This window comes from Anabrus simplex, chromosome 9, assembly GCF_040414725.1.
Source record: "Anabrus simplex isolate iqAnaSimp1 chromosome 9, ASM4041472v1, whole genome shotgun sequence".
Lineage (NCBI taxonomy): Eukaryota > Metazoa > Arthropoda > Insecta > Orthoptera > Tettigoniidae > Anabrus > Anabrus simplex.
The window spans coordinates 144,267,272-144,288,585 of NC_090273.1; the positions used below are offsets into that span (position 1 = coordinate 144,267,272).

The 21,314-nt window shown below is 38.8% G+C and overlaps 1 protein-coding gene across 1 annotated transcript in view; it reads right to left on the reverse strand.

Annotated features, from left to right (window-relative positions):
• Positions 1-21,314, reverse strand: part of mv (lysosomal-trafficking regulator mauve) — a 546,555-nt gene that overhangs the window by 56,324 nt on the left and 468,917 nt on the right. Inside the window, exons 37-39 of the mRNA XM_068229176.1 lie at positions 15,418-15,635; positions 15,178-15,339; positions 9,809-10,001 (exon numbers count right to left, since the gene is read on the reverse strand). Of these exons, the coding sequence (XP_068085277.1) occupies positions 9,809-10,001; positions 15,178-15,339; positions 15,418-15,635 (573 nt within the window). The remainder of the gene's footprint in view (positions 1-9,808; positions 10,002-15,177; positions 15,340-15,417; positions 15,636-21,314) is intronic.

A 21,314-nucleotide genomic window follows, 5' to 3' on the forward strand; every position in this document is an offset into this window, starting at 1 on the left:
AGTATCTAATTGAAAATCGACAGATCGCTCAGAGAATGAGAGAGGAATGATGATTTTGTGAGAATCCTTTGTGGGAAGAATAAGATTGATCTGATCAACTTCCATGTCTTGGCGGGGCTGTATATGCTTCCGGCGTGCTGCAGTAGTCTTAGCAGGGCGGAGCGAACTTTGACAGACAGTCTTAATGTGTCCAAGTTTATTACATCGTTCACAAGTAGCTTTGAAAAAACGACAGTCACGACGTTCATGATGCTTGAAACAACCTCGGCAGGAAGGCAGGAGTTTCGAGGTGCTTTTAGAATTGGGCGTCCGTGTAGCATTGCGAGAGGGAACCTGGCGAGAATGCTTGGTGGAGAGCGCCTTATCCGTACGGTTCACTGTAGCAGAGGACTTGCGGGCCTGAGGCGAGACTTGTGCAACTTCGTGTGGAGAAGCTATGGCTGCGGCAGTCTTGGTAGTAAGCTCATAAACCGTAGCAATACGCTGGACGTCTTCTAAAGAAGGGTTACTCTGCTTGACAGCGTCAAAACGTATTTTGTCTTCAGGAGTATGTAAAATTATCATGTCCCGAATGAGAGAATCAGTGTAGGATGAACCACAACCGTCCTTGGAGCAGATGAACTGGCAGGGTTTAGCTAGACCACGCAATTCCGTTATCCAGTCAGTATGTGTCTGATGGGGTTGCTTTCTGCTCTGAAAAAATTTATAGCGAGCAGCCACTATGTGAGGAGCTTTGGCATAGTGTTCCGTGAGACGGGCCAAGAGCTGCGTGAAGGGTACCTCAGATAAGTGTTCTTCTGGACTTAATTTACGGAGTAATTCACACGTAGCATTGCCAACCGAACTAAGAAATAGTGCGCGGCGGCGTTGATCATCTGTGACAGAATGGCAGATGAAATGCTGTTGTAAACGGGCTAAATAAACTGACCATTCTTCCTTAGCCGGATCAAAAGCAGAGAACGGAGGAATAGCTGATGGCTGTGTAGAGACAGAAATAGCTTGAATAGCCTGAATTAATGCTGCCTGTTGTTGTTGCATAAACTGTTGTTGTTGTTGCTGTAAGGCTTGGAAGACCGTAGCGAGTTGTTCCGCAGTAGCCATTGCGAGATGCGTGCAAGAAAGAGTAAGGTAAGCTGTGTGTCAGAACTGGTTGGAGTGTCGTTGTTGTTTAGCACGTCGCCGTAGAGTTGACAACTGGGCCTGTTGAATTGTAGTGTCGTGTTTACCTCTTCGCTATAGAGTTGGCGATTGGGGCTGATGACGTGTAGTTTGTTGCTTTTTACCTCGTCACATAGAGTTGGCAACTGGGGTCGAAGAATTGTAGGTTGGTGCTTTTTTACCTCGTCGCCATAGAGTTGGCAACTGGTGTCGAAGAATTGTAGGTGGTTGCGTTTTTACCTCGTCGCCATAGAGTTGTGTTGTAACCAAGGTTGAAGTTTACAAAACACAACTTTTATTGCTTCACTTTATGATATTTACACAAATAACTGAAATTTATTTTGAAGCAAAAAAGAATATTGAATCTTGAGAAAAGTCTGTCTTTATACAATATGTACAGGTTTACAGTCTTTATATACACTTCTATCTTGAAAAGATAGTCTTTGTGAATTGACACGTTGATAGTCGAGAACTATCTGGCACACTAACATGAATGTCTTTGAGAGTCCTTGTCTGTTGAAGTGCCTGAATTCCTAAAAAGCAAGTTCAATTGATTGAAGAAATTCCACCTAGCGAAACTAAGGGAGCTTGCATAACTTAGGGAAGGAAAATGGCTTGTAAAAGAATTACGGAACATAGGCAGCGGAAACAGGTAAGGGAGCGGTGACCAGAGGTGAAACCTCGTACTGCCAGAAATTCAGTCCACCTGGTCGAAGCACATTTTCAAGAGGAGTAGCCTCCGTGCTCGACGTAGGGTGTATTCTGGAGCTGGACACCAGGGTAAGTGGGCAATTGAGCAGGCAGGGAGCTCCTATTTATAGTACACTCGATGGTCAGGCACGCGCACTGAGGGCTGCGCGTCGAAGCTAGCAGAATGATACACAGGCGCGCGTGCAGCTGGCCGGCGGAGCGAGAAAGGGAGCGCCGGACATACAACAAGTACAGTAATCCAAAAGATAAAGCATTTGCACAGAGGAGCCAGCATAATTTTTCCTCGTTTTTGAATTTTTTTCTTCCTTTCGGTGCGTGAGGTTATGTTTACCATTGTTTTATACAACTGCATTATTTGAATAATGTACGAGGACGGTTTAAAAAGTTCTCAGAATCACCGCTAGATGTCAGTGCTAGAGCAACGAGGTTCCCGCGCAATAATCACACATCCTTTGTGAGTGAACACGAGGCGCGTCGGTGCTCTAGCTGCAGGAGTGTGGTAGTGACGACTCCTTGTTGTTGTTCCCGCGTAGTGATTTGTGACAATGGAAAAAACTGAGATTCGAGCACTGATTAAATACTTTGTAAAGAAAGGTATGAAAGCAAAGGAAATTCATGCCGACTTTCAGAACACACTGGCGGACTCTGCTCCTTCATTTTCAACTGTTGCCAAGTGGACCAGCAAGTTTAAATTTGGTCGGGAGAGCTTGGATGATGATCCGTGTAGTGGACGGCCAAAAAGTGTTACAACCCCAGAATTTATCGCAAAAGTGCATAAAATGGTCATGGAGGATCATCGACTGAAAGGGCGGGAGATTGCTGAAGCTGTAGGGATGTCTTCTGAATGGGTATATTATATTTTAACCGAAGAATTGGGTATGAAAAAATTATCCGCAAGATGGATGCCGCAGCTCTTGACACTGGACAATAAACGCACCAGATTGGAAATGTCCGAACAAAGTTTGGCCCGTTTTCAGTGCAACCAACAAGATTTTTTACGCCGGTTTGTGACTCCAGATGAAACTTGGGTCCACTACTATACCCCAGAGACAAAACAGCAGTCAAAGCAGTGGAAACATGCCGATTCATCACCACCAAAGAAAGCAAAGGCAGTGCGTTCGGCCAGAAAGGTCATGGCCTCAGTTTTCTGGGATGCAAAAGGCATTCTGCTGATAGATTATCTTCCTACTGGCCAAACAATTAGGGCGCAATACTATGCAAACCTCCTAGACCAACTACAGGAAAAGATACGCGAAACAAGGCCTGGTTTGGCAAGGAAAAAGGTCATCTTTCATCAGGACAACGCTCCGCCGCACACAAGTGTTATTGCCATGGCAAAACTTCATGAACTGGGGTATGAACTGTTGCCACATACACCTTATTCACCTGATTTGGCACCATCAGACTTTCATCTATTCCCCAAGCTGAAAATTTTCCTCGGTGGACGGAGATTTTCTACAAGGGAAGAACTGACAGCCGAATTGGAGAGGTATTTTGCAGGCCTGGAGGAATCTCATTTTCGAGATGGGATCAAGGCATTGGAACATCAATGGACCAAATTCATTAGTCTACAGGGTGACTATGTTGAAAAATAAAAGCAGTTCCACCGAGGTAAGATACTTAATTCTAGTACATTCCGAGAACTTTTCAAAGCACCTACGTAAATGCACCTTGTTGGATACATTTCTTAAATAGTGTTTTCCATGGCATTTGAAAAGTTTAAACTGAGAATCAAGGTGATTGAATGCATCAACGAGTCTCAGAAGTGCCATGGCGGGAAATCGTACAAGTATAGTCACTGTACTGTTGTTGTAATGTGGACAGAAATGAGAAACTTTCTTCCCTCTTCATAGGAAAGTTCGATAAGGGCATCGGGTACTTTATGTGCAAGCACAAGGCATCTAAAATGCATACAGTACAGTAATCCAATGAATAAAGCACTTGCACAGGGGAGCCAGTATAGATTTCTCCTCGTCTTTGAATCACGTTTTCTTTCTTTTGATTTTATTGTGTGAGGTTATGTTTGCTGGTGAGTTATCTAAGTGCATTATTTGAATACTGTAAATGCACCTTGTTGGATACATTTCGGAAATAGCTTTTTTCATGGCATTTGAGAGCTTTAAACTGTGACACAAGGTTAATTTGCATGTAGTAAAGGGTCTTAGAATATATTGTGATGCCGCAAGTGTTGGCATTTCCAAAGTATGTGTTGGCAGTTAATTCGAAATCATGTAATTCAAAGTCCGATTTTTGCGTCCCAACAACTTTGAATTAACAAAGTTTTACTGTAGATGACACATTTGTGATCCTAGAGGATAGAGTTATTAATGCAGCAGCTACTCTTAATAACCTCAATAAAATTGATCCACATATTAAATTCATTCTTGAAACAGAATCAAACAAATCAATTAATTTTCTAGATATAACAATAAGCAATTACCTTCCTCATTATCATATATGATTTATAGAAAACCAACACATGCAGCTAATACCATAAAACAAGACTCTTTTCATCCACAGACACATAAACCTGCCTCGTACGACAGAAGGGTTAACCGTGCTTTCAAAATTCTGCTATCAAAGGATAACTTAAATAGAGAACTAAATATCATCCGCTCCATCGCCAAATTTAATGTTTATAATAGATATTTTATTGAACAAATTTTTAACCAATTTAAACACCATCCTAAAACAACACTCTTAAAAGATAATCCTATACCAGCTGCTTACTCCACATTCACATTCAACATAAATGCCTACAGTATTGCTAATGTCTTCAAAAAACACAATACCATGATTTCTTTTCGAACTAATAAAAGAAACCTTGAATTATTACATAACTCCACAATTCCTTAAATAAAACAAGTGTATTTTCTTAGTCAGGCGTATACTGTTTTAACACATGGGTGACAGGCCCCGAAAGAACTCTCGCAGTACGCTCGCCAGCGGTAGGTGACAGGCCCCGAGAAATCTTGGTTTTATTCACGACATTGTTTCCGGTCTTCCTGTGACATCTCTTGACCATATATTGAACTATTTCGGACTTGCACATTGAGTGGAATAAATCGTAGATGTATATCTGCCACTCTTCTTTTATTCACGGCCTTTTTTAATTCTTTGATTTAGTTTCGAAACGTCGACTTTCTTTCTGCCGGTTCAGTCAATGACAAGATGGAGCACCCACAGAATACGGTGTTAGCTGACAATGATATTTTAGAAGAATTATATGCCGATGATCGTTCAAATGGATGGAAATCACCCTTCCTATTGTCTGTTTGTTGATTCTGATTTGCAGTCTGGTTTGTTTGTCTGTGAGTTTCTTGATTTTGTCAGTTTTGTTTCTTAGAACTTCCACTGTAATTTGTAGTTCATCCATATCTTCCTTGATTTCTGTAATCCACTTAATGTTGCACTTACTATTCCATAATTTTTCTATTATTCTCCTGATGATCCTGTTCTCTGGTGTCCTGATTAGATGTCCAAAAAATGAAATGCGTTTCTTCCTGATTGTGCTCATTTCTGGTTCTATTTCCTTGTAGACTGTTTCATTAGAAGCTACTCTCCAGTGTCCATCTTTTTGGTATGATTTGTTGATGTACGTTCTAACGATTCTTCTCTCTATCTTGAGTATTTTGCCTATTTGTGCAGTGTTAGTTGTTTTGAAGATGGTTTCGCTTGCGTATGTTATTACTGGTTGAGTGACTGTTTTGTAATGTTTTAATTTTGTTGCTATTGATAGGCCCTTTTTGTTGTAGGTATTCTTGGTGACATATTGTGCTCTGGTCAGTTTATTTATTCTGTTATGCCATGCTGGCTTTTCATTGAGGTTATATGTTATGATTTCTCCCAGATATTTAAATTTATGTACAATTTTGATTTCTTGGTTTCCTATGGCAATTTTGTTTATGAGTGGTGGGTCAGTAAACCTGCCTGCTGTCATTTCTTGATGGATACAGTACTTTTGCATCCATCTCTTAGCATAGGCCAGAGTAAAGTGTAGCTTCCACCGAAGTCCCAGTCACATCCATGGCTGTGACAATATGGAAGCTGCTGGGGTATGGGTAGTGCTGAGTAATGACATTCAGAGCACGACTAGTGCATCTGAGTGTTATGAAAGGTGCTGCTCACAGGGTCAGTCGTGCTGCAATAGTACTTTCTGACCCAGCGAGGAAAGCAATGGCAAACTACCTCACTCCTCATCTTGCCTAGTACGCCTCATTTTGGTGCTGCCATTTGTTTTTGGGGTTTCCTTATAACCACATAACCTTTGGTGGTGCTATTTGAGGATCCAACCAGCCCCTGGGCTGTTGACCTGACAGACAGACGGGTCAGTAAACATGATTACTGTCTTTTCAAAAGATATTCCAAGATCAATTTTCTGTGCTATTTCCTGTAGTGATATAACTTGTCTGGTTTTCTGAATATTGTTGGAGAAGAGAACAAGGTCATCAGCAAAACCTAGGCAATTTAAACTTATATTGACTTTGGTCTTCCAATTTGGATGTTCTTTGGGTTACTCTTGTACCATTCCCTCATTATATATTCCAAGGTACAGTTGAACAGCAGTGGTGACAAGCAATCTCCTTGTCTTAAGCCTGTTTTTATGATGAATGGCTCAGAGAATTCCCCTCTGAACTTTACTTTTGATTTAGTGTTGGTTAAGGTGAGTTCAATCAATTTGATTAATTTTGGATGGAGCCCAAAATTTCTTAAAATTTTCAACATTGAAGGTGTATGGATACAGTCGTAAGCTTTTTTAAAGTCCACGAAGGTTATTGCAAGAGGTTTGTTTAGCTTCTTGATAATATGCTATGGCTAATTTTAAAGTGATGATTTGTTCTGCACAGCTTCTCCAAGGTCTGAAGCCTCTTTGGTATTCACCTAATTCTTCCTCTAGTTGCTCTCTGATCCTCCTGTATAGGATTCTGGAGAAAATCTTGTATGTGCAGTCTAAGAGAGAGATACCTCTGTAATTATCTGGATTGCTTTTATCTCCTTTTTTGTGGAGTGGGTGGATTATGGCTGTGGTCCAATGTTCGGGGAACTTTTCTGTTATCCAGATTTTTGTTTGGGCCATGTGTAAGGATGTTCGAACTGTATCACTGGCATATTTCCACATTTCTGCGAAAACTTGGTCTTCTCCGCAAGCCTTATAATTTTTCAACTCTTTGAGTGCTGTTTCCACCTCTTGGATTGTTGGGGGGTTTATGAGTTCAGGCAGGGTTTTGATGGGTGTGTCTGTATTAACTGCTAAAAGTTCCTGGGGTTCTTCACAATTCAAAAGTTTAATGAAGGCTTTTGCCATGATTTCGGCATTTTCTTTGTCATTATGTGTCGTTTTTCCATCCTCACTTTTCAGCATTAATGTGGGTGGGGCAAATTTTTGTACTTGTCTTCCAAACATTTTGTAAAAGTCTCTGGAATAGGTTTTGTGGTAGTTTTCTTCTATTGAGTTGATTAGATCTTTCTGCGATTGTCTCTTGGTTTGCCTGATAATTTGTGTGAATTTTTACCTAATATTTTTGAGGTTGGTTGCACTTTCTTCTGTTTTGTATGTTTGAAATTTTAACCATGCCTGATGTCTTTCGTCATGAATTTTGTCACATTCCGAGTTCCACCAGGCTTGTCTTTTACGTGTGTTCAATAGGGCTAAATTTTCAGCTTGTTGCCTGAGAATTGGAACCAGTTCTTCTAAGTTATCTGTCAGTTTTATGTTTTGTGTGACTTCTCTATATTTATCATTCATAATTAATTGGTGTGGATCAAAGTTCCTCTTTCGTTTATTGCGTTTTGGTTTCTTTTTTAGTGGTGTGGGCAACATATACATGACACAAAACATATATTCACTACAATAGACTAAGATATTGAAATTCTCAACACTCTAAACAAAGGCCCTCCCCTAGGCATCACTGAAAACTGTTTTATACACCTCGACCAGTTTTTCAATCCAAACTTTAACCTGAATGATATTTCTGAGAAGCCTAACGCCCTTTTCGATTTTCTCATCTCCATTTTAAATAACCTCAAGTCAACAAGTAAGCGATCATCTTTTACAATTTACACAATACCCTCTCATGCTACTTGCCCCTTCTGCAACAGCCCCATGATCCTCCTTAGATTACCCTCCCCCCCATTTTTTCCTTTCCTTTCCACCCTCTAATAAGCACTCATTATTCCCCACCCTTTTCTCTATTTATCATCTCTCATTCATTTATCAATCACCACGGCAAGCTGTTCGAGTTGAGCCTCAAATTGTAATTTCTTTTAAAATTCCTTCCTATTTTTTATATATTTTCATTTGGTTTTATTCTTTTTAACACTGTCGGCAGCCCTGAAAATGGTTTTCCGTGGTTTCCCATTTTCACACCAGGCAAATGCTGGGGCTGTACCTTAATTAAGGCCACAGCCGCTTCCTTCCCACTCCTAGCCCTTTCCTGTCCCATCGTCGCCATAAGACCTATCTGTGTCGGTACGACGTAAAGCCACTAGAAAAAAAACAACAACAACATATAAATCTTTTTAATGATTTAAATTATTTTGAAAATTTATATATCCGCTTTGAATTGTCAAAATTAAGTCCTACACTGTTTTCCTAAGACTTCAATTACTTTTCAGCCGGAGAAACAAATGCCTACAAGACCTGCCTAGCAACAACTATACACAACTGCATATCACAAGTTCAATTTCATAATGAGTTATCCTTCAAGTTTTCATATAAGAACAAATCCTTTAACTCGTTATTAATGTCATACATCTTCATATGCGAATGCGGCATAACAGGATTGTACCAGACCTGCTTATGAACTTCAACTGGATTTGTTTCAGCACAAAATAGTGGTGTTATTTTTACTCTTTTGACTGTGATCACTGTGTTATGAACATCAACGGGAATTGCTTCGGCACGAAATAGTGTTAATTTTTTGTCAGTGATGATTGCGTTATGTGTTTTTAGAACTTTACGACTTAATTTTTGCACTGTTTTGCTAATTGGCTGATGATGACACTTCAAATGTGTTGAAACACGTCCCAAATGAACAGGTTGTAACTTCTGTTTGGTTCAACTTAATAACAGAGTACGGTATTGAAAGGTGGATCCTTCTTTCTATTTAATATTGTATACAAGCTATATAATATGGTACATTAATCCTGTCTTTTGTCTTACATAGGCACAAGACCTGTAGTGACCAGAAACAGGATTACAACAGTCTAATCTTCTACAGAAACTTTTATGGAAGACCTATGGAGTGATAAAGGACACGATGACAAAGGAGTAGCAGATACAGTATAATCATGAGCTGGATCACACATTATAACCTGCATGTGAAGTAAACATTTCATTTATGTCATGTGGACAGGGCACATTTCAGAAATAACTACAAATACATGACCTGTGAAAGTGGTCGGTTTTGTCCTCTGTGGGAAGAGACAAACAAACAGACCGAGTAAAAGGTGGAGTGAAGACTATATGAAGATCTGAGACAGATGGGCAATGGAAATGACTGGCGGGGGGGAAAAAAAGAATAGAAATGCTATAATTTGGTGATCGATTCTTTAAAAGAGTCAGTGAGTTCAAATGCTTCCGAACAGTTTTCCGGGACTAAGCATCATGTGGAATTGAAATAAAGGCAAAAATCCAATCTGGAAATCACCTAGCCTCAGCCAAGTTCTCAAGTCTCGCAATCTGTTGAGGCAGCTCAAACACAAGCTTTGGCTTTTGCTTGCTGGAACAATGAAATATGAAGATACCTTTTTCATTGTTTGCAAAACAAAGAAACCACACTCCCATAAATTATAAACAAATAACTAAATTTAAAGTAATATAACTATCTAGAAACTTTATAATGTTCAAAAATCAAGAATATAACAGCTTCATGTGGATGCATTACACACTAAGAAATACGACACATACAGCTGTGAAACAAACCACAGAATATATTACCTTTCTCCTTGCTATAGCACAGCAATAAAGATGTTTGTGGTGCCAGGCCAAACACATCATTGGTTAGAAGAGGTACCAGCGTAGCTACTGGATTGCGATGCTGGTGTTTCCACACCACGACTGGATCAGAATCAGCAGGAGAACCTACATAGCTGCCCCAACGCAGTCCCTTAACAGTAGGGATGACTTCTCGCTGTAAAAATATTAAACAAAGACTACAGAAAGAGAAATTTAAATTCTAATACGAAATGAAGTTCTTTCAATATTTACACTGATAGAGTGAGCTTCTTTCCTCTTTCTGTGTATGTGCTATGTTTCAAGACTTTTACTACCTGTATTCACCTTTATCTTTTTGTTTATTCAGCTTTATTTTTATCCTGCTCTTCTTCTTAAGACTGAAGATAAGTAAAGGCTGTTAATGTCTGATCTGATGAAACCAGTACAAACAAGCTCCTTTTCTGTTTTCATGTGTGTCCTTCCCTTTCTCTCAGATGTTCCCTCTTCACATACTGAACTATCATTGTGTTTATTCTAATGTGTGTTCCAGAGCAAAGTTATCAACAGTATAATTCAGCAGGATGTTCATTAACTGATTTCAGTGCATGATGAACAGATGTTACTGTCAAGAGTCATTTAACTTCTACACTTTGCATAAGATTTTTATAATGTTTCCAAAGAATTATGTAAGTTAAGATAAGAAAAGATCCTTTAAAAGCACATTTACAAGTAAAAAATAATAAGCTTTAAATATCATTCATTTAGATTATTACAAATACCATGTTTTCTTACATAATTTATGCATCTCAGTATTTTAGGGCCCAAAGTGGAGAAAAAGAAATGTCCTTGTTCGAACATCCATTATGCAGCTCCGGATGTGTTTTGAAATAAATATGTCAATTACTCAGGTAGCAGCCTTCCTGTCACAGGTGGAGAATGTACTTGTAGTGGAAAGTGTTTAGACTTTATTTGTAAACCTTCCGTAGTATTTACTGTATGATCTGAAGTGTGGTGATAGAATGTTTTATTTGTATTCCCTATAATGACCTAACCTGTACAGTGTAATATTTTGGTAACATATGGTATTTGTAAATAGTAGATTTCGGTTCTATATTTACTGGAAGTATCCAGAAAGTTGTTACATGAATTTTTGAACAGGGTGTGTTGTCTTTTGTTGGTTATGTATTCTAGAAAGTATTTTCTGACTGTTCTGGAAATGGAAGATTCGCGATCGTGTGTATTCGAGAAAATTATTTAAAGTTCGCGACTGAAGTAGGAGTTGTGATTGGTGAATCTGGGTGGTGATAGGAGGGCCCCTGCTTTCTGATTGGCCACTCCAAGGCCAGAGTTCCCCTTTTAAAAAGAACGAGGCAGCATTCGTGGTCTGTCTGTGGTCTGTGAGCCGTCTGTCTGGTTGTCCGAAGTTTTGACGTCGTCTCGCTACCGGGATGGGCCATTTAGGGGTAAGCACTCTTGATTTCCGTTCCAGCTTAAATTTCCTGTAATGTTCGCTTGCTTTTTCATATAGGAGTCTGCCCTAAACTCACCTAGATTTGCTACTTAATTATTTATGATGCCTTAGCTTTTCAGCTGGGCTTGCCTGGTTGTTTTCGAGGCATTCCCCATTCCTTGTTTTGCTAAATATGTAAATTGTAGTTTAATATATTTACCTTGGGGTTTTGCCTCTGGTAGTTCCATGTCACTTGATATTCACCAAAGTTTTTGAAAAGTACGTTTAACTTCACTGTAAATTGTAATAGCGTATTACGTTCCTTCTTATCTACTAAATTGCATTGTACAACTGCATTTGTAACTAGATGTATAGTTTGTTTGAATCTTTGAACTTATAGGAAGCTATTGTCAAGGAACGTGTATTAATAATTGGTGTGTCTTAGCAGAACATGTAGGTTGTATTTTACTATCTTTATGTGTCGGTACATTCCGCATGGCGGAATTTGTTCGGAATTTATTTGTAAAGTCCATTTGTAAATAGTATTTTGAAAATGAAGGATCACGGTTGATTATTTCTGAAACTGCAACCTAAGCCATATCCATGCCCTCGGTAGGTTCCCAGCTCCTTCCCACCTTCCTGGTTTATTGTCATCTAGTTGGCCCTACTGATATTTACTAATGTTGTTATCGGCGGAGATACCCGTAGTTTCAGCTGATGTTTCACTGAGTGTGTAGTGGTTTTTGGTACTGTGTAATTGCACTTGCTTTCCTCGCTTTACTGTGTTTAGTGTTGTTTAGTGTAGCCGCTGAAGTAACGGTCACATTTAATTTATGCATCTCAGTATTTTAGGGCCCAAAGTGGAGAAAAAGAAATGTTCATGTAATTGACTTCTTCGAACATCCATTATGCAGCTCCGGATGTGTTTTGAAATAAATATGTCAATTACTCAGGTAGCAACCTTTCTATTGCAAAACCGGGCATTCCAAATACTGGGCAACGTGCTGTTATCAGCCGGTTGGAAATACCACCGCATTAGTACAGTGAGAGAGTCAGTGCAGAAGTGACTAGTGACGCTCTATTCCAGTCTGGTACAAAAGTATTTTACGAGTGTTTCAGGTATGGGACATGCGTTTTCTGCTATTTCAGAACTGTCTGTTAGTCCACAGAGAGCACAAATTTGAGTAATACTGCATCACATAAACTCGCGGTGATCAGTTACGCCGAAACATACGGGCATAGAGCCGTAAGTATTCTATGTCCGAATGCAACGTGCACTATCGTGGTAACAGAGAAATGCACTTAAAGTGACCAACAAGCCTCGCAGAGCATTTCGCGGACCAAAAAGCAGCGGAAGATCTGCTTAAATATATAATTTCGTTACACAACGTTGGATATGCTGTTTCTTGCGAAATGGTGTATTTTAAAGGATGAGAAATAGCTGCTGCACGTGGAATCAGCGTCTCGGATTTGAAGGTTAGCCGATGAAGAACAATATTACCGGTATGCCAAAAAATGCCGAACGATTTCAACCAAAAAGGTAACTGATTTTAATAGCTTTGTCATTGATAAGTGTAATGTGAAGGAATATTTTCTCTCTTGAATAAGAACCTCAGAACAGACATCAATAACTTTCCATATGCTACAAAGTCGAACAATCGATAAGGGACATCGAGTCAAGATCGAGTATTATCGTACGCACTGCCGGAAGCAAAATCGACGATGTACTGCAATGCTTGCTGTAACAAGCTTGCACCTTACGTTGTTCTAAAACGAAAAACAATGCCTAAAGTAAAATTTTCATGTTCGTGTCAATGAAAAAGGATGGATGGACACGACACTCGTATAAGATTAGATATGAAAGGTTTGGGGAAATCTAGCAGGGTCCCTCCTTCGATGACCGGCCCTTCTTGTGTTAGACAGTTTTCTTTCTTGCCGGTATGTCATTATTATGGACTTACATGAATTGTACTTTTATTAGTTCACAGGTCGTATTGCCAGCTCATAACGGGAAGAATGTTTTCCAGTGTTGGTACTTCAAACCCATGTGTCCAACTTAACTCATGTACCCTTTTTTTGACATTTCAGAAAAAGAGTCTCACGCCGGAATTTTAAGCCCAAATAACGATAACCGAAAATGAGTTGAACCAATTGTGTGTACATTATATTTTATGTATCATTCAAATATATTGTAAAGAATTTTTTTAATATCCAAATTCCTTGAATAATTTACGCATCCGAAGTTTTCGCTTGTATTTTTCCTAAAAAAAGTGCATTAATTACGCAAGAAAATACGGTATATTAAAACCACAATAAAAAATCCTTAAATCTCGTTTGTAGATAATAATGCCTCATGAACTTCACATCAGCTATATAAATGGTTCCCAAGGATAGTCCGAACCTTTTCCGGCATATAGACTCTCTTCATTTAATCAAAGTATTTCCAGTCAAACTTCTTACAGAAACTGACAAATCTCATGGTTATTGACACTCAAACAGCAATCGTTAAACCTATAGTTTTAATTTAAATAAGTATAAACTATATTTTCTTGACAGTATAGGATGGTTAAGTTGTAGATTTCACACTTTTCTTCATGTTCTTCTGTGAGCTGGTGTTCACTCATTTCCATTCTGATGGCAAGGTCAATATTAAACCATTAGTTGTGCCCTCCTGAATAACAAACATGCCATTATGTCTCGATGACCTGCTCTCAACTAAGTCTTGAACCTCTTCTTCCACTCTGTATTTTCTATGATGCTATTACTGATCTGATCCTGTGGTGAGGTCAGGCTTCGAGAATGTGTACAAAGATTTCTTCCTCACTCTGGCAATGCCGACAGTGAGTTTCAGTCTGAGACCTGTCTGGAAGAGCACGCACAGGGCAAACATTAGTAGTGAATAACTTCCTTCCATTTGCTTCTAGTGACGCCATTAAGTTTTGCTAGCCATCGACTGTCTGGTGTGTATTCTAAAAGAAAAAAAAAATTGAAATGCTTTCCTATCTGAGGCAAAGAACATCATGAGTTTTCTTTTCTCCAAAGCTGCTTCTGTAATGAAGGTATGTGTACATATTGTTTTGTTATTTACCAAGCAATATTCACTCAATGTTATTATGAAAATTTGTTTAAAAAATACTGGCTCGACTATCTTCTTCTGAGTAGGTACATTTTCTTATGATCCCTGTTTGAAGGAAATATTTAGTTCAATATTGTATTGTCTCTTGGCATCCCTGCCTTTCCACATTAACACATGGGTGACGGGCCCCAAAAAATCTCGGTTTTATTCATGACATTGTTTTCGGTCTTTCTGCGACATCCCTCGACCATATATTGAACTATTTCGAACTTGCACATTAAGTAGAATAAATCGTAGATGTATATCTGCCACTTTTCTTTTATTCACAGTCTCTTTTATTCTTTGATTTAGTTTCGGAACGTCGACTTCCTTTCTGCCGGTTCAGTCAATGACAAGATGGAGCGCTCACGGAATACGGTGTTAGCTGACGACGATAAGAATTATATGCCGATGATCGTTCAAATGGATATAGTGATAATGAATTAGTGGAAACTGAATGTGAGAGTGATAGTGATATTCAAGCCTCTACACGCCGTAATTTACCTAGTGTGCTTATTTATTCAAGTGACTCTGACGACGACAACGATGTAAACATTACTGATGTGTTGTTGAATTAACACGCATTTGCTTGCTTATCTTAGATATGTTGAAGTACTACTAGGGACATTGGTTGAGAACTCATACCAACTTTAAAGATAAAATCTTGACTGGTTTAATATTTATGTACATTTTTACAATCAAGTGCACCCTAGTATGCTTAGTAGAAAGATGTCCGGTCCACAGGGTATGTGACAAGCTCAAGCATCCGGTCAGCAATGTGTTAAATACATGTCAATAGATACTTACCACAGACTGCAAGGCAGTACGAGATGATAAGGACTGCACCACCATGGGATGTGCCGACCGGAATAACTGTCGAGGAGTTTGGCCATAAGTCTTCACCATGGTCTCCCAAGCTATTCGTTCCAAGGGATCCTCGATAGCCTCCACATTGAAGCCATAGTACGTCTGAACCAAGAAAATGTTATTTACTTACTTAGAACGACACCATATAATTAAAGTGGAGAGAAAAGAGTAGATACTAACTGCAGGATGGAAGACATTGATGGCGTCAACAGCCATCTTGCCAGTCTGCTTGTATCCAAACACGAGGTCAATCCAATGTGGCAAGTTTTCACGAACATAATCGGATTCGAGAGCTTGCCGGTGAACCAATATGAAATAGCGAGGATCTCCTTTACACCACGGAGGCAAAGCTACATGATGTACACGTTCTCCATTCTGACGAACACCAAAATTAAAGCCTGGGCACAGAACAGAACAAAACAAAACATTTAAATATTTAGAACATTATATAAAAGAGAGAAATTTAGGGTGGGGTTTATATATTCTACTTTCAACTAGCCCTCTACAGTACTTAAGAATACACCACACTATAAGCTTTGTTTTAGTTTCACAAAATTAAGATAGGATTCTCCTCAGATAAGAGTGAGTAATGGAAAGAGAGAAAGAAGTGCATATCAAGTTATGTATAGAAAGACAGGAACATGAATAGGAACATACATTATTCCAATTCGTGGCATATTCGTTGCACTGTTCTTCCCAATCCTAAATCAGTGCATTAAGTTTCATAGCATAATCGTTGTATCCCATGATCATATTATTATGTGAGGTAGCTTCATGCAGCAAATGATGTCACACTGCTGGAAGCTCAAGCAATGTTTTTAAGTATCCACCAACACAAGTTGCTGGGAACGACCAGTGTGTGCAATCACTCAATCAGCAATCATTTCTTACTTGTTGCTACCACCAGTGCAATGGGTGCAAAGCACAGGCGATTCATGGAATGGCACTTTGGTCCTCTAGCGTGACAGTTTCAGTAATTTTCTTAACAACGATGGAACGGTATCTAGGCAGTCTGTGTGCATGCGATATTTTCTGTGAGTTTAGTGATATGCTTTTGTATTATGGGAAGGTATAAAAATTACACAGCAGGACACAAGCTGACAGCGATAGTACATGCAGAACAACATGGGAATTGAGCTCCGCAGGGTAAGTTTTCAGTTAACGAGAAGTTAGTTCGAGACTGCCAGAAATTGAAAGATAATTTATAAAACAGACGTGTTTAGAGGTCCTAAAATTGGCAATTTTCTGCAGACAGACCAAGCAGTCTTTGATTATGTTCAGCAAGTACACAACGATGGCTGAAATGTGACCCATGATATGGTGCAAATGAAGGGATGCAAAACGGCTCAGTGCAATGCCACTACAAGGAAAAAAATATTTCAGGCAAATCGTGGACAGGTTAGCAGCTTCATGCAGCGATATGGCCTGTCTGTGCGGAGAAGGACAACTAAATTTATATACCAGAAATTGACATTGGTTTATACAGAGGAAGTTTACGCCTTCCACCGCTTTATGTTACAATAATGCCCCAAATTAGCAGTGCTGCTCAGACACCGGTTTGGTTTGATATGCCTCACAGTAGAACTATCACAGGAAGAGACCCTTCCAGTATTCAATTAAAATCAACAGAACCAAGCGAGTTGGCTGTGTGGTCAGGAGCGCGCAGCCGTGAACTTGCATTCATGAGACAGTGGGTTCGAACCCCATTGCCGGGAGACCTGAAGATGGATTTTTGTGGTTTACCATTTTCACAACAGGCAAATGCTGGGGATGAACCTTAATTAAGGCCACGATCGCTTCCTTCCCACCCCTAGCCCTTTCCTACCCCATTGTTGCTATAAGACCTATCTGCGTTGGTGCAACATTAAGCACCTTGAAAAAAAAAACAGTAATGAGAAACTATGCTGTACAACAATGCTTGCCATTACTGCAGATGGGAGAAAGATGCAAGCATATATTATTTCTAATACAAAAACTACACTGAAGGGCATTAAGTTCCCTCGAGGCATACATGAGTGTGTGAAACCCAAGGGACGGATGGATGTGAACCTGATGCCGGACTCACTAAAGACAGTCAGGAGACAGACAACCAGGAGCATTGCTGAAATAGTCAGGTATGCTTCTCCTGGACAGTGTCCAAGATCATCCGGTGACTGAAGTGAAGGATCTTCTTCATGAAAAATCCATTCTGCAGCTCTGGATGCGTGTCAATAAGCCACTTAAAGACCATTTACATCAGCTTTGTAAAGAATGGGGGTTTAGTGAAAATCATGCAATGATGCCTGGCAGCAATATAAAATGGCCATCACTGAAAGTTGTGTGCTTATGGGTGATAAGAAGTTGGAAACTTATTCCTCTTGGAAAAAAAAAAAAAAAAAAAAAAAAAAAAAAAAAAATTCCCATGCTACAGATGGTTATGAGGACGGCACCCTGTGGTAGGATGGTAGTGAGGGCAGTAGGGTGCAGTGCAGATCCCTCGTCTATAACTGTGAAGTTCTTCAGTCTCTTAAAACAAATTCAAGATAAAATGAACTTGGAAAATACCTGGAAAAGAGAATATTTAATAACAGTAGATTCGAAAGACTTAAAAATCTCACAGTTATAAATTAATTATGTTGAAACAGAAAAGAAATGGCTTCCACTATTTAAAAAAAAAGGGGGGAAATTCAAAACAATATATATATAAGCTCATTTTATCCTAAGATAAACAGTGCCAAAATTATTATCTACTTGATGCTGTTACCGTACAGTACCCGTTGTTATAGGGCAGCTATCCCTTGTGGATTCTCTCTCTCAAAAGTAGATCCCTCAGGCACTAATGATTGAATCTGGTAAGTTTCCACTGTAATATATTCCATTGGGCATTCTCAAATTTTAACTACAATGATATAAACAACTGCCAATACAAAATGGTAAGACACTTGTTCACTTCCTTTTAGATTGGCAAGATGACTGTCGCAGAAGAATTATCGGAGATGGACGGCTTGATCCTAAAATGAATTTATTAACAGGATCTGATATGATTTATAGATTCTGGTGTTTCTATGAATAGTTTTGTTGTCAATAAGTTGAATAATAACATGTGTATTACAAATTATGCACTTGTTTTCATTTCAGCTCAAATTCTTCTTTGGATAATCGTCACATCTTGCCCTTTTTAAAAGAAAATAGGCCAAAAGAATGTGACGATTATGCCAGGAAATATGATAATACAATGATAGGCCAATGTGGGAAGAGGAGGCATTGGAAAGAGGATATAAGAAAAAACATGAAAACTCCCTAGAACAATCTCCACATCTTCATGTACAGCCATCTTCAGCAAATGGATGTGGAAGAATTGTGATAACGAGGCGAGAGTCTGTCTATTTTAATTCCATGTAAAATAAGATTGCATCTATAACAAAAAACACATGCACGAATTGGGATGAGTCCTGAACATGCACAGGTCTTACAAGACAAGAACACAGTAAACAGAAATATGGCATTAAGTTAATATTATTATTATTATTATTATTATTATTATTATTATTATTATTATTATTATTATTATTAAGGTCTGTAAGGGGTAGTGATGTGCATTTCATAACCTCTCCTACACAAATCTCAACCTCACTTGCCCGTGGTACAGTAACCTGCCTTTACAAACGAGGCTCTGGGGACCGAGTCATGGCAGTATAACCATTCCATCTCAGTACTGAGGAAATGCAGTACCATGCAGCTGTTGCAGAAGCTGAAAGGTGACAGACCCACCACTGAACTTACCTCCTCCTTGCCAGCAACTAGTTGGGGAGACATTTCCTTGCTTTCACGTCTAACTAAGATACAATTGCAGAATGGAAAAACTGCTTAAAGAAAGCACTATCCCAGGTGGTAGCTCGAAAGAGAAATCCATCATTGCGTTATGCAATGCATCGGAACCAAGGGTTCTGGGGAGTCCCAACATTTGCAATAAGGATGAGTCGAAGCGTCCTTGGAATCCTTCTACACTTGAGACTGAACAGAAGTATTACAGTATGAATAAGGCTAATGAGTGGAAGAAAGAAAACATCCTGAAGTTTGCAACATGGAATGTACGAGGTATAGCTCATAAAGAGGAACAGCCAGATGACATTTTGGCAAAAAAAGAAATCTCAATCACCGTAATATCAGGGACCAAAAAGAAGTGATAAGGTACAAAACAGACACAAAATTACCTACAGTTTTACGCTGGCATAACTTCCGAAAATAGAGCACAAGCAGGAATAATGATTATGATACATAAACAGTTTAAATTTGCCATTACAGATTACACTTCTGTAATGAACAAATAATAGAGATACGTCCGAAAATATCTAGGGGATACCTGTCTGTAATTGGAGTGTATGCCCCAGTAAAAGGTGAAGAAGACAAAAATGAAGATTTCTACAACAAACTGCAACAGGTTTTGAATAAAATTAATAGGAATGATTATCTCTTATTGATGGGTGACTTCAATGCAAGAGTTGGTAGTGCGAAAGTAGGACAGTCAATTGACACATCTAGTGAATAAGTCTGGAAGAACAACGGGATTATATTAATTGACTTCTCCACTTACAATCAGTTAAAGGTAATGAATATTTTTTTCAATCACAGAGACAGCCATAAATACACATGGGAGCCAAGAAGCACGAGATCAATACTAGCTTATGCTATTTCCAAATACCTAACTAGCAGAGATGGTTTTAGATACAAGAGTTTTTCGAGGCCCAGAATTAGAAACAGAATTAGAAACACCTATTAATTTGTCCCATTAGAATAAAACTTCGATGGCACAGCAAGACGAAAAAACCAACAAAATCAAATACAACCTCTCTCTACAAAGTGCAACTTCTTCATGATCCTAGTATTAGATGTCTCTACCAACAACAACTAGCTGAATTAACCCAATCAACTATAATGGTAGAAAATGTTGAAGAGGAATGGAAACACCTAACAACCATCTTAAAACAAGCAGCCAAAGAGAGCCTTGGCACCAAAACGAAATGGCAGAGGAACAGAGGACTCAGAATTTGGGATGAAAACATCAAAGGAATTATCAAAGACAAACAGAAGGCCTACAGGAATTTCTTATGTACCAAGAAAGACGAAGATAAAATAGAATACCACAGAAAGCAAGCAATTGCATAGAAAGAAGTGCACAAATATGTTAGGAGGAACTAGGAAGAATTTGTATCCCATTTAGAAAATGACATAACCAGACCTCAACCACAGACTTACAATAATTTGAAAAATGTAAATAGGAAAACTAAAGACACACTCAAGATCAACACAACCTCCTGCAATACTTGGTCAAATCACTTTCAAAATTTATGGTCACAGAATATCTCACCTATTCAGAAACTTCACTTAGACAATCCACACATTGAACGCATTACAATGGCAGAACTAGTTGGAGTCCTGAAAATATTGAAGTGCAATAAAACACCTGGAGAAGATGGCTTAAATTTGGAGTTATGCAAATATTCAAGCGAATCTTTCCAAGAAAGATTCACCCAGTTCCTAAATAGAATTTGGAAAGGAGAAGACCCACCTGAAAACTGGAATGCATAATATGTTTATTAAATTCTGGTTATAAAATACTGTATATGCCAACATCATTAAAAATAAACTATACAAACAATATGAGAATCTGGGAGAGGAACAAGTTGGCTTCAGAAAGGGAAGATCTTGCTGCGATGGCTATTTCACAATGAAAATCCTTCTAGAAAAATACAGGGAATTTAATGTAGAAACACAATCTGCCTTTGTGGACTTCAAAAAAGCTTTTGACATAGTAAACTGCAATACTTCTTCTTCTTCTACCACTTTTTCCCACATATGTGGTGTCGCAGGTGTGAACTGCATCACACATGTGGATTTGGCCCTGTTTAATGGCCAGATGCCCTTCCTAATGCCAACCCTATATGGAGGGATATAATCACTAGGGCCTGGATTCATATGCACTAAAAATGTGAAAATATGCACGAAAATATGCACTAAAAATAAAACAAAATACACTTACCAAATGTATTATTTATTTTTAACTTAGTATTAAACTGAAAAACATGTTTCATTCTGTG